Genomic DNA, 14526 nt, shown 5'->3' with positions numbered 1-14526 from the left:
ATATCACAAATCTCCATCAATGGAGTTTAAAAAATTAAAGCAGAGCCACAAGATGGAACACCAGGAAAACATTAAAACAATGTTAATTGAGAAAACATCAACACCATCTTGAATGAATAAAATAATACCAAAAAAGTACACAAAAAATAAATACGATCTATTTTTTTGTTGTTGTTGTTCCGGGATTAAACCCAGGGACGCTTAACCACTGAGCCACATCCCCAGCCCCCCCTTTTTTTTTTTAATTTTAAGATAGGGTCTCTCTGAGTTGCTTAGGGCCTCACTAAATTGTTGTGGATTTGAACTTGGGATCCTCCTGCCTCAGCCTCCTGAACTACTGGGATTACCATTGTGTGGCTCTTCGTCCTGCTTATGATTTAAATCTTTAAAAAATTAAATTAAATTAACTTGTGTGTTGAGGGAGAAAAAGAGAATTTGATCAAATAGAGGAAGAGATTAGAAATACACCAAAATATGAAGTGATTGTCACTCAGTGCTTGTCTGTGTTGTCTAAATTCTTTTGATAAATGAATACTGCTTTTAGTAATCATTGAAACTTTTAGATTGCAAATTTTTGGGAGAGAGAAGAAGATTAGCCCACCCATAGGTCCATGTACCTGTGCAGGAAGGGAGGCATGTGGCATGTAGGGTGACCTCTCTTAGCTTGGGCTTAGTCCAGAGGAGATGTGCTCAAAGGGATGATGAGTCTCCTGTGCCCACCAGTTCTATGATAGCAGTGACAGTAGGGAAGGGGAGAAAAAAGCCAGATGGAAGGTTTAGATCCAATGGAACCTGTCATTCCCTTCACTTAGAGATTACGAGAAGGCCCTTTGGTGCCATCTGGCTTCATGTACAGCTGGAGAAACCAAGGCAGAGTACAGTGGCCTGCCTCTGCTGCCCTGTCAGGGCTAGTTCAGGTCTCTGCTCCACGTCCAGAGTGATCTTTGCATTTCGGCATGCTACCTCCTCTCTTTCCTGCCACGGTGGACTGAGGTTAGGCAGACCATTGGCCCTGCACTGATGGTTAGGTCTGCTCCTCACAGGAGTCTGCCTTTCCCAAGCCCACCTTCCCAGCTCCCAGGAATTGCACTCCAAGGCTGGTAGAAGAGTCTCCAGGAGACCCTGCCTTAATGGCCAGCCAAGTTTCTAAATCTTTTCTGGACACTCTCCAAGTCCTACATATCTATTCTCATGTCACTTGGTTACAGAATGAATTTTTTCCCCCTAATATGAAAATGTGGCTATGGCTGGAGAAAGATATAAGGCGAGCTTGGTTTGCACATGAAGAAAAAACAAGGCTGAAAGCCAGCTTGGCCCTGGGTCCTGCTCTATCAGCCCTGGCACAGACATTCCTCTTTCAACCTCACAGTGCAGAGGAGTGTGCACCAGGACTTCTGCTCCCAGTGTTCCTCAGGGCCACAGCTGCATTAGCAGGGAAGCAGAGCCCTCAGTTTGCAGGAGATCGCAGCAAAGACAGCAGTGTTCACTCCGTGGGCTCTGCCAGTGCAGTAGGGGCTGGATGGAGATGGGGAAGAGATGTAAAAAGATTTTTACTCTGAGCTTTAGTACCAAAAGTTTGAAAACTGTAGTTTGGATGAATATGAAATACCTTTCCATGGGGAATAGCCGGTGTGATGGACTGTTTCCGCAGAACGGCCCCACTTGATGAATTCCAGAAGGTTCTAGTGACATTTTATAAGGGGAAATCCCTTCAAAGCCATTTTTAAATCCAAAGCACTCTGTCTAACCCTGAAGATGTCCCCGCCACTCACTTCTGGCACCAGTGAAATTTCTCTTGCACTAAGGCCGGAGTTGTCTTTTCTATTTTATGGAGAACTCACTCATTCTCCTTTAACCTCTTTGCTCTTGTTTCCAGGCATCTGTATCAAAACTAGGGAGAGCTGTTTACCTGGGGAAACCTGTTTTATTATCTAATGGTCTTCAAATGGCTAGATGTTGGCCCCCAGGGACCAGTCAGCCATGTATAGAGTCAGGTTTGAGTTAACAATTGGGCGGCCTGGGGCAGGAGTGTGACTGGCACCTAGTAACAGAGAGACCAGTTCTGCTGTTAAATGTCCTACAGCACAGAGGATGGCCTCACCACAAAGAATCGTAGAGGCCAAAATGTTAATAAAGCCTGGATTGTGAAACCCAGACCTAGAAGATTTTTCTGTAGTGGACAGGAGTTTCTGAGATTTAAAAATAGTCATTCCTAAGGCTGTCTTCTCACAGGGAATCAGATCAGGGGCTGTCAGTGCCTTTTTACTTTTACTCAAACTGGCTCAAAAATTCGAGATTCCCTGCATCATTTGCTCCAAAATATCTTTATTCTAGACCCAGTGCACTCATTAGTTTAAAAAAAAATGTTTTACTTCTGAAACAGAAATGAGGAAAAACACTCCATTCACAATATCCTCAAAAAAAATAAAATACTTGGGAATCAACCTAACAAAAGAGGTGAAAGACCTATACAATGAAAACTACAGAACCCTAAAGAGAGAAATAGAAGAGGATCTTAGAAGATGGAAAAATATACCTTGTTCATGGATAGGCAGAACTAACATCATCAAAATGGCGATATTACCAAAAGTTCTCTATAGGTTTAATGCAATGCCAATCAAAATCCCAATGGCATTTCTTGTAGAAATAGATAAAGCAATCGTGAAATTCATATGGAAAAATAAAAGACCCAGAATAGCAAAAACAATTCTAAGCAGGAAGTGTGAATCAGGTGGTATAGCGATACCAGATTTCAAACTATATTACAGAGCAATAGTAATAAAAACAGCATGGTACTGGTACCAAAACAGGCGGGTGGACCAATGGTAAAGAATAGAGGACACAGAGACTAATCCACAAAGCTACAACTATCTTATATTTGATAAAGGAGCTAAAAACATGCAATGGAGAAAGGATAGCATCTTCAACAAATGGTGTTGGGAAAACTGGAAATCCATATGCAACAAAATGAAACTGAATCCCCTCCTCTCGCCATGCACAAAAGTCAACTCAAAGTGGATCAAGGACCTTGATATCAAATCAGAGACTCTCCGTCTGATAGAAGAAAAAGTTGGCTCCGATCTACATATTGTGGGGTCGGGCTCCAAATTCCTTAATAGGACACCCATAGCACAAGAGTTAATAACAAGAATCAACAAATGGGACTTAATTAAACTTAAAAGTTTTTTCTCAGCAAGAGAAACAATAAGAGAGGTAAATAGGGAGCCTACATCCTGGGAACAAATTTTTACTCCTCACACTTCAGATAGAGCCCTAATATCCAGAGTATACAAAGAACTCAAAAAATTAGACAATAAGAAAACAAATAACCCAATCAACAAATGGGCCAAGGACATGAACAAACACTTCACAGATGAGGACATACAATCAATCAACAAGTACATGAAAAAATGCTCACCATCTCTAGCAGTCAAGGAAATGCAAATCAAAACCACCCTAAGATACCACCTCACCCCAGTAAGATTGGCAGCCATGATGAAGTCAAACAACAATGAGTGCTGGCGAGGATGTGGGGAAAAGGGTACTCTTGTACACTGCTGGTGGGACTGCAAACGGGTGCGGCCAATTTGGAAAGCAGTATGGAGATTCCTGGGAAAGCTGGGAATGGAACCACCATTTGACCCAGCTATTGCCCTTCTCGGACTATTTCCTGAAGACCTTAAAAGAGCACACTACAGGGATACTGCCACATCGATGTTCATAGCAGCACAATTCACAATTGCTAGACTGTGGAATCAACCCAGATGCCCTTCAATAGATGAATGGATAAAAAAAATGTGGCATTTATACACCATGGAGTATTACACAGCACTAAAAAAATGACAAAATCACGGAATTTGCAGGGAAATGGATGGCACTAGAGCAGATTATGCTTAGTGAAGCTAGCCAATCCCTAAAAAACAAATACCAAATGTCTTCTTTGATATAATGAGAGCAACTAAGAACAGAACAGGGAGGAAGAGCAGGAAGAAAAGATTAACATTAAACAGAGACATGAGGTGGGAGGGAAAGGGAGAAAAAAAGGGAAATTGCATGGAAATGGAGGGAGACCCTCATTGTTATACAAACTTACATATAAGAGGTTATGAGGGGAATGGGATAACAAACATGGAGGGAAATGAATTACAGTAGATGGGGTAGAGAGAGAAGATGGGAGGGGAGGGGAGGGGGGATAGTAGAGGATAGGAAAGGTAGCAGAATACAACAGTCACTAATATGGCAGTATGTAAAAATGTGATGTGTAACCGATGTGATTCTGAAATCTGTATTTGGGGTAAAAATGGGAGTTCATAACCCACTTGATTCTAATGTATGAAATATGATATGTCAAGAGCTTTGTAATGTTGTGAACAACCAATAAAAAAAATAAAATAAAATAAATAAAAATGTTTTAATGAAAGTTACAGTGCCCATTTATTAATGTTTTGTTAAGTTTCAGAGACCCTTCTGAGTGATAGTTCATTTTTAAAACTGTACCATAAAAAGTTGTCCCAATGGTTTATATATGCTCATAGTAGAAAACTTCAGAGGTACTTATTCCCAGAAATTTTTAAAAAATAATAATTCTACTCAAGAGAAAACATTTCCATTTATTGTGTTTTTAGTGAATTTTAAAAATAATCGAGACTGTTCTATTTTATACAATTTAGTTCCTCCAAATCAAGACTTTTTTTAAAAGACAGCTGCTTTGTACTCCATTATATGATACTGAACTATAGATTACCTAGAACCTTTGGTTGAACACAGGTTATTATCAGTTTTTCAATATCATAAATAATTCGTGATCATTGTTTCTTTATTTCATGCTGTTTTTTAAGAGCACAGCAACCTGGACTGTCCTGGGGACTTTGGGACATGGGTCTAACTGACCCTGGAATGGTGCCTGGTACACTGTAGATGGGTGTAGCTGAAGGGTGTGGTGAGCCATGAGTCAGGAAGTTCTAACAAGCTTAAAGATGATGGGCCTCACAAGATGGCTGTCCTTGCAGCATGGACATGAGGACCCTGTGTCTGTGGTCTGTGGCTTTGAGGGTGGGGCGAAGCACAGTCCAGGGCCAGGAACCCAGGTTTCCAGGCTCACCTTGCCCTGGGTTCCTTTCTGGTGTGGAAGTGCTGGCTGAGTGGGTTTCTTGGTGGAGTGGGCCCAACCTTCCGTGGTCCAATCAATGATGAGATCTTCCTTGTTTCTCTCAGGTCACACACCTGGTCCCTGGCTCCAGACCGAGGCAGCTGGACAGAGCCCGGATGACATCAAAGGCAGAAATGCTCAGGTAACATAGCCCTCAAGGAGATTCTCCTGGGGAGCACGGAAATACTCAGAAGCTGAGCAGCCTTCCTCAGACTCGTTTTCTTCATGGAAAGCCATTTTGGCGTGGCTTTGTTTCAAGCCAGAATGGAACACTTAGAATTCAAGAGCTGAAACATGGAAGGGCCCCCCCCCCCAGAATCACTACCACATGCAGAAGCAAGTTGAGCCACTCAGAACCCGCTTTGGACTCATTCTGCTGTCATCACCCCGGTCCCTGCCCATTCTTCCCTGAGTAGGATAGTTTGTGAAGCCTGTGAAAAACCCTGTAGCATTTATAAAATCTAATTCAGTGTTCTCTCTCACCTGTAGAATCCGTGGCTCCTTTTGGTGCCCTTAGAGCTTTTTCCTCCATCGATATTATAATTGATTTTGGCCAGATTGACTCACAAGCCAAGTCCTTTGGCTATAGGAAATTGACAAGGCCAAAAGGGAGACCACACGGGTGCTTCTGTTCTAAGACAGTCTTGGAAGAAATACCCTTGCTCTCACCCCATGCAACTAGAAGTGTCTCCTAACCTGGGCAGAGGTGACATCTCCCATTGTACATAATAGAGTCTCACGTTTAAAAGTCCTTTGTTTCTTTGAAAACATGTACAGTCCTACTCTGGCCTCGTCCTGTTTCAGGGTTCTGTGTGACAGACAACGGGCTGGCTTGCTTGTACACTGGGCCATCCCACAGCAGGATGGAATGTGAAGGAAAGTGACCTAAGAAGGAAGGGCCTCGATTCCCAAAAGCCAGGGTAGTCCCTGGGACAGGCGGTAGGTACTTCCTCTGGCAAACAAGCATTTCCCTTCTCTAACCTCAGCTAACCCAGGAATAGCAATATCCATTCTCAGATGATCATAGGTTCAAAACAGGTATACAACTGTAGTTAAAGAAGCATATGCACATAAAAAAGAAAGAAGAGAGGAAGAATATGCACAGAATTGTTACTAGGTGGAGGGGATTCTGAGAGGATGATAGGATAAGACACACGAGGATCTGTCTCCCCATCTGAACAACAATTGCACTGGCAAAACCCATCTGATGGAATTTGTATGGAACTCTGTGTAGAACTCTGGGGTCCATTGAAGGCTTGCAAGATCCAGGGGATGCTTGGAGAATAAATCAGAATTGATTTTAGGTGATTTCAGCTTGTACCAGTAGCTGCTGAGCATCCCCCAACCAGCCCCATGGCAGGCAGCTATGCATGTGTTCTTGGAGTAACTTGCACACAGTTTGGGGGAGCCAAGAAGGGCAAAGGGAAAAAAAATACCCCCATCCTCCACACGTTGGGGATCTGGGCTTTAATTGCCCACTGCTGCTTCTGAAAACGTGGGTGCAGGTAAAGAGGTGGCATCCCCCCTGCACCTCTTCCCACCACTGCAGGTCTCTCTCCTTCTGGCTGAAGCAACCTCCAGGAGAATTTTTTTCTTCCCTTCATTTTACTGTTTCTACTTTTGGAAGCCAAACGTTAAAGACCAAGCTGTTTGAAAGCAACTTCATATGTAGGGGAAATTAGGAAGTAACAACGTATGTTCGAGAGAAAAGTCATAGGCTCCAGAAAGACCTGAGAAGACCTTAAATTTACACCTCAAGCTGACTCTTGGCATAGAGATAACATACAAAAAATAAGATAAAAATAGATAGAATAAAATTAAAATGATAACAAATACTTCTAGCAAATTCTGAGGAAGGAAGAGGATCTGCTTTCTAGTGTTATGGCATTGTTTGATTCAGATATTATTCCCAACAACAAAAAAGAAAATCACAAATTACACAAAGAAGTAGAAAAGTGAAGACCATTAAACAACAACATCAACAGTATCTTTGAAAAAGGATTGATGGCAGATCTATTAGACAAAGAGTTTAAAACAGCAGTCTTAAAAATGTTCATGCTGGGCATGGTGGCACGTCCCTGTAATCCCAACAATTTGGGAGGCTAAGATGGAAGGATAGCAAGTTCGAAGCCAGCCTCAGCAAATTAGTGATGCTCTAAGCAGCTTAGTGAGAACCTGTCTCAAAAAACAAAACAAAACAAAAATTTTAAAAGGGTTAGGGATGTAGCTCAGTGGTAAAATGCCCCTAGATTCAATCCCCCCTACAGAAAGTAAGTAAATAAATAAATAAATGGCAACTTTTTTTAATAGTAGATGGACACAATACCTTTATTTTATTTTTATGTAGTGCTGAGGATTGAACCCAGGGCCTCACACATACTAGGCAAGTGCTCTACCCTGAGCTCCAGCCCCAGCCCAAAAGGCAACTGTCTTAAAGTTGCTCAAAAAAGTAAAGGAAGATGTGGATAAATTCAAGCAAATGATGTGTGAACAAAATGGAAATATCAGTAAAGAGAAAGAAAACATAGAAATTCTGAAGCTGAAAAAATACAACTGAAATGAAAAATTCACTAGAGAAAATGAAGGGCAGACTTGAGCAAGCAGAAAAACAGAATCAGTGAACTAGAAGAAAGGACAGTCAAAATTATTAAGTCTGAAGACCAGAAGGAAAAAACATTAAAAATGAACAGAGCCTGTCAGAGCTATGGGACACCATCAGGTGTTTTCAGGGAGATGAGAGGGGCACAGAAAGAATATTTGAAGAAACTTCACAAATTTGATTAGAGGCATGAATAAAAACATTCAAAAATCTCAGTAAACTCTAAGTAAGATGAACACAAAGAGACTAACATCAAGGTACACTATAACAAAACTTCTGAAGAACAGAGGATCTCAAAAGCAACAAGAGAATCGATTTGTCACATACCAGGTATCCTCAGGAAGGTTATTGGCAGATTTCTCATCAGAACTTTGGAGAGGACAAGTAAGCTAATATATTGAAAGTATTAAAAAGAAAAAAAAAACTGTCAACCTAGAATCCTATATTTGGCAAAACTGTCCTTTAGAAGTGAGGAAGAAATTAAGACATTCACATATAACAAAAACTGAGGGAGTCTGTTCTCCCTCGCCTGCCCCGTGTCTCTGGCTTCCAGGAATCTCATGCCTTCCGTCTCAGATCACCTTCCTGCACATTCCATGCAGCCCTGCAAAATGGTCCAGTGTAGACACTGCCCATAGAAGATGATCACTGCTTTTTACTTTCTTCCTAGTATACTTCTATAATTTCTACAAGGAATGTATTGCTCTTGTGATCAGCAAAATAGAATCATCATCATAATTATAGTCTCATATTTATATGGCTCTTTACAGTTTTTAGTTGGTTTGTATATGTTATCTCATTTGATCCTTTTAATCACCCTGTGATCAAACTGGAGAGAAACTTTTAATGCCATTTTTTTTTTCAGTGCTGGGGATTAAACCCAGGGACTCACATATGCTAAGCAAGTGCCTGACCACTGAGCTACACTCCCAGCCCCAATGTCATTTATACAAAAGAGAAAACTAGGCTCCAGAGGCTGATGGGTTTGTCGAAGGTCACATGCCCAGACCTTCTGACCTTCCTCTGGTGCTCCTAACACTATATATCACTGAGAAGAGCCTTCCTCACCATCAATAGGGCAAGGCTAGGTGGGACATTATGCAGGATCTGGTCTCTAGCCTCATGATAGGCACAAATCTAAATCACCCCAGACTGATGCTTTTTGTCTCTGCCCGTGACAGTCCAGTCAAGGATGGATTAAAAGTCTCATTGGACATCCCACAGAGATCTCTGGAGATCATTTTCAATCATTTTCACTGCAGTGAGACACAAAGCAGCACCCAGAGAAAACCAGTGGGCTCTGGCCAGCACACAGTCCCCGGGGAGTGCTCTCTCCTTCGTGGATGCTGGGCTGGAAGTCTGAGGGTCTGACTTCCTTTCCCCCTTTTCCCTTGCCCTGACCTGGTATCTCCAGCATGTTCTTGGCTTTTCCTGAACTTCCTGCACAGTCAACTGCTGGTTCTTGGTCTCTTCTAAATGTTCAGAAGTCAGAATTTTAGGTTGCCACACATCAACTTCATGCCCCATCTCGTTTGCCACCATGACCCTGTGGGTAAAAAAAAAAACTCTCCTTACACGATAGGACCATTTCTCAGCCTTGGTGGTCCTGTGTGAATGAGGAAAAGCTGTTTCCCACCCTTGGGTGCAGTGAGTCTTCTAACCCCACCTGGTAATCTTCTGTCATGTTTCCACAGTTATCTCTAAAGACACTCCGGTGAGAAGACGGATGAAGCCAAGGTCCAGGGGTTCCATGTCACAGGATGAACGTGTCAGGCCCCACCATACTCAAGCTGTATTCAGTCGACATACAGGCTCTGAAAGGAGCGCTTATTTATTGTAAATACGTGGTTTGCACGGGCTTTAAAGCAACATTTTAGTCCACTTTGAGTTATTTCAATAATATTTTTAAAGACAACCATTTTTCCATTATTTAAAATGTATCTTGGCATTTGTCTGTACAGACAGAGCCCTACCCCACTCCATTGTGTCTATCCTGTGACTGTAAATATGCTTGCGGGCTGGCCCTTCCTAGATTCTGAACCATTTTTAGAGCATCCTTAGTTTGTAGGTGGTCCCAAAGTCCTAAGTAGTCACAAAAGCTTCTTATTGGCATGACTTTATATTCTCATTGCACCAACTGCAAAATCAAACCAAATAATGCCTTATAAATGATGCAGCTCAGAGGAAGTAGTGTGTGCCCATACCCCGACGGTGCCGCGCAGCCTCCGGGGAGTGAGATGTCATGTCTCACTTCCATTTTGCAGTACAGGGATGTCTTTTTGCTGCCTAATGTAAATATACTGCAGTGTAAAGGCAGGAGTGGGCTCAGCCCCTCCAGTGCCTTCCACAGGGCCCTTTTGTAATTGAATTATCCTACAAGTAGCCAATGCTCTTACTGTTTACAGTGCTCCTAGTGCCCATGTCTCCGTCACTTCCCTCCTGTCCCTCTAAGTTCCCAGCTCCATCCTGGTAGTCCAGTTGAAGTCACCTTTATGAGATTTTGGTATTTATTTTTTCCTTTAGGAAAAAAAAAACATACGCTAGTTCTGATTATCATTAACTGCTAATTCTATCCCAGAAGTCTCCCAATCTCCCAAAGAGGTTGCAAAGATTTCCATGGAAAATATGAGAAACGTGTAGAACAAAATGTCTGAAGAAATATATGCCTCAAATACCTGGCCACAGCCCCACCCTGAGAATCTGGGAACCACCCATAGGCCACACCCAGCCCCCTTCCCAGCTAAGGGAAGATGTCACAGGCCCACAGCTTCCCCTTCCCCTGTGATGGGCACCTGGGGGCGGGTGCACATTCAGCTCCCTGATTATGCAGAGTCCAGCTGGGCTGGAGCTGCCCCTTACCTTTTCCTTGAGCCAGCAAGGGCATGGAAGTGGACAGGGAACACTGACATGGATAAAGGAGAGAGACTAGGAGGAAACAGACTGAGATCCCTGAGGAAATCTGAGAGGGAGAAGAGGAGGATAGCAGAAAACAAGTTTGCTTTGGAACAACCCACTCATGCCCTCGAACCTTGAGGATGTGGGACAGTGAGCCACAGTGAGCCGGGTTTGGCCAACGTGACTGCAGACCCCTCGCTGTGGTCTGGAGCCAATCAAGCTGGTGTCCTGCATCGGTGTGTGCTTGCTCATTTCAGATGGGAGAAACTGAGTCAGTGTCAAGTATGCATCTCTGGGGCACGACTCAGGCCAAATCGTAACAGCTAAAATCAGTGGGAAAGAAGCGTTCGTAGGCCTTTTGCATTATTGATTTATTGTATTGGTTCTGGAAGTTTTCCAAGAAGTCCAGGATTTCGTGTGGGGGACAGTATCCACTCTGCCTTCCTTCCAGTTGCATAAAATATTTACAAGAGCTTTAATTTGCATAATGGAGAAGGCCCTAGACATAGGCAGTTCCACTTTGGAGTGGACTGCCGGCCCTGGTGAGGTGTTCAGAAGTTCTGCTGGGATAGAAAATTTATAATAAAACCATTCAAGAACAGAGGGAAGGAAGGAGCAGAAACCAAAAAATGGCAAATAGGGAGCAACCTCAGGAATCCGGCATCACGTGTGTCCTCGAGACCTGTCACTGAACGTGCACCCTCCAAGCTTGGGCAGTGTACAGGCTGAGCCCCTTGACCGTGGACTCATCAGAGAGGCGTCCCTGCCACCTCCCACATCTTCACTGACTCTGTTGTCTGTGACTCTCCCCCTGTTTCACCTGTATTTTATATTTATTGATGCCTTCCTCTGCAGATTCATTTCTTTGTACCTAATAAACTAACTTTAATAAGTGGAAATGCTTCTGAGGTCATTTCCTAGTGAAAACCCATCTATGGTCACCAGGACTGATCTAAGCCAATTTTTTAATGGTAACATATTTATGAGATACTGTGTGATATTTTGATACGTACGATGTGTATTGATCAAATTTGAGTACCAAGGCTAAACATTTTTGGGGGGCACCAGGGATTGAACTCAGGAGCAGTCAACCACTGAGCCACATCTCCAGCCCTATTTTATATTTTAAGACAGGGCCTCACTGAGTTGCTTAGCTTTTGCTGAGGCTGGCTTTGAACTTGCAACCCTCCTACCCCAACTTCCCAAGTCGCTGGGATTACAGGCATGCACCACCCTGCCTGGGAAAGCCAAGAAAAAGAAGTTTAAGGATTGGAAGGGCTTCTGAGAAGGCCACAACAAAATGGATGTTTACATGGACCTCGTGCTTGCTATAATATACAGTGATGGAAACAGAGCCTTTCTTTGAGCTAATTTACTGAGTGTTTGGTTAAACCAAGCCTAGGGGTTGGGGGGTACTTTTCAGGTGTGTTTTTAAAAGTAGCTAAAATTAGCCAAGTGTGGTGATACACACCTGTAATTCCAGCAACTGGGGAGCTAAGGCAGAAGGATCCCAAGTTCAAGGCCAGCCTCAGCAACTTAGTGAGGCTCTAAGCAACTCAGCAAGACCCTGTCTCAAAATTTAAAAATAAAAAGGCTGGGGATGTAGCTCAGTGGTCAAGTGCTCCTGGGTTAAATCCCCAGTACCTAATAATAATAATAATAATAATAATAATAATAATAATAATAATAAAGCAGATGGGCAGAGTGTATTGTTCATAAATTCTGCTAAATTGTGTTAAAATGGAAAAAAACTTTCAGCCTAAAATGCACTTGGACCCCCACTTCCTTAATTCAGCAAACCCCTCCAAAGAGCCTCCTGTGTGAAGCAAAACCATCTCCGTCTTCATTAAGAGTGTTTTAGGTAGACTCTGAAGCCTGCTCTGGGGGAGATGTGGCTTATCTGCTAGGTGAGCTGGCTCAGAATGACAGCTTAGAAAACACACACAGATTTGAGTCTCTATCATCTCGTATGAGTTTTGGAAAGTAAATTACTTGGCCTGTGCTTTAGTTGCATTACATGGATGTGTACCTGGGCATATAGAGATGAAGTCACATGAGCAGGCCCTGACCCTTTGGTCACTTCAGTCAGGAAAGGGCATACCCCACCCTCTGAGGAGCCACCAGTTTGCGTATTTCATGCTCAGTCACAAACGGGGCTCTGCTGGCTGCATCCCAGTTGCACCCTTTAGTCGCTGGCTGAGCTGCTGGGACCGCGCTTCGCTAGCTGTGCTGTGGGATAACAAAGCAGGAGGGGTAATTAAAATTCATAGATGTTCCAAAAATAAATCTCATCTAGAAACTAATTTGAAAGCTAGCTACTACATGCTTTGCATCCTAATGAGTTAAGGAGCTGACTTTTTTTATTTTTTCCTGCTGCCATATTGATGGAGGTACCAATAAGCTCTTTTGTGACCAAAAAAGGCCAGTTTGAGTGGGGAAGAAGAGCAAGGGCCCAGGATAATCTACAAAGTAGGTGATGAATTCTAAAGTCCAAGCAGGTGGTAAAGGAGCTGAGCTGTACGTTGAAGGACCTTCACTCGGAGGCACTTCTTAGGAAATTAAGAATGGGAGAGGTGAGAGGAACAACTTCATGAGAAGAGCTGTAGATTCCAGAAGCTCTTCCAGGAGTTCCAGATTTTCTTCCAGAATTTCTAGGAGTTGCAGAATCTTAGGCTGTGCCCCAAGAAGGCTTGGCATCTTTCATGAACCCATTCTGTCATGGGTTGAATTATGTCCCCACAAAATTGATATATAGAAGTCCTTACCTCCAGTATATCTCAGGATGGTACCTTATTTGGAAATAGGATCACTGAAGATATAATTGTTTTAAATGAAGTCATACTGAAGTGGGCCCTAAGTTCAATAGGGCTGGTTTTCTTATAAAAAGAGAAAATTGGGCATTGCCATACACACGGGGATAATGTGGTAGAAGAGGAAAGCAGAGGTTGGGATGATGCTAAAGATTTCCAGCAAAGCACCAGGAGCTGGTCAGGAGACATGGAACAGATTGCCTCTCACAGTCCTCAGATGGAACCAACCCCACAGACACTATGATCTTGCACATCACATCTAGGCTCCAAAGCCATGGAACAATAAATTTCTCCTGCTTATACCATCCTGTCTGTGGTACTTTGTTATAGCAACCCTACAAACTCATACCTACTCTTGGAGCTTTTCAGAAGTGTGTTACTTTAATGAAAAAAAAACGTGAGAATAAAATTTAAAGCAGCAATTCCTTATGTCAATGGAGCAGTCGTCTAATCTGATCTTGACTCGGGTCACTTGTTGCAGGTGGCTTAGTCCTATTTCCTGAACCAGACAATCAATTTTGCATGTCATAAGAGCAGAGAGGACTTTTTTTCTTAAGAGACATCCTTGTGTCATGGAGCTGCTACACGTTTAGAAGGAGGAGACTCAGCATAGATAGCATCAGCCATTCTGATGATCTAGACTCTAGACTTCCAATTCTAGTTCTTTCTTTTTTTCTTTCTTTCTTTTTTAATTGTGGTTAAATACACAACATAAAATTTGCCATCTTAATTGTTTTTAGTTTCCAGTTTAACTGGACAAGGGCATCATACTGTTAAGCAGCCACCACCACCATCCAGCTCCAGAACTCTTCATCTTGTAGAACTTCAGCTCTGTACCCATCAAACAACAATCCTCTATTTCTCCCTCCTCCCAACCCGTGGCAACCACTCTTCCTCTTCCTTATCCTAGATTTGACAACTCTGGGTACTTCACATAAATAGAATTGTACACTTCCTCCTGTAACTTGTTTATTTTACTCAGCATAACATCCTGAATGTTCATACATGTGGTGGCACGGGTCAGAATTTCCTTCCCTTTAACCAGTCAGCGTCACTCCAAGTGAATTTTGGCT

The 14526-nt window shown here is 42.8% G+C and overlaps 1 protein-coding gene across 4 annotated transcripts in view; it reads left to right on the top strand.

The window, feature by feature from the left end:
• Positions 1-11542, top strand: part of WIPF3 (WAS/WASL interacting protein family member 3) — a 91633-nt gene extending 80091 nt beyond the window's left edge. For all 4 annotated transcript variants that reach the window (XM_081283923.1, XM_081283920.1, XM_081283922.1 and 1 more), the window contains 2 exons: positions 5215-5291; positions 9443-11542. In XM_081283923.1, coding sequence (XP_081140049.1) covers positions 5215-5291; positions 9443-9466 — 101 coding nt within the window. In that variant the 3' untranslated portion in view covers positions 9467-11542. The remainder of the gene's footprint in view (positions 1-5214; positions 5292-9442) is intronic.
• The last annotated feature ends 2984 nt before the right edge of the window (positions 11543-14526 follow it).

The sequence above is a fragment of the Spermophilus citellus genome, assembly GCF_964194105.1.
Source record: "Spermophilus citellus genome assembly, chromosome: 3".
Lineage (NCBI taxonomy): Eukaryota > Metazoa > Chordata > Mammalia > Rodentia > Sciuridae > Spermophilus > Spermophilus citellus.
The sequence above is the reverse complement of the archived record's forward strand: the minus strand, read 5'-3'. Positions and strand labels throughout refer to the sequence as shown.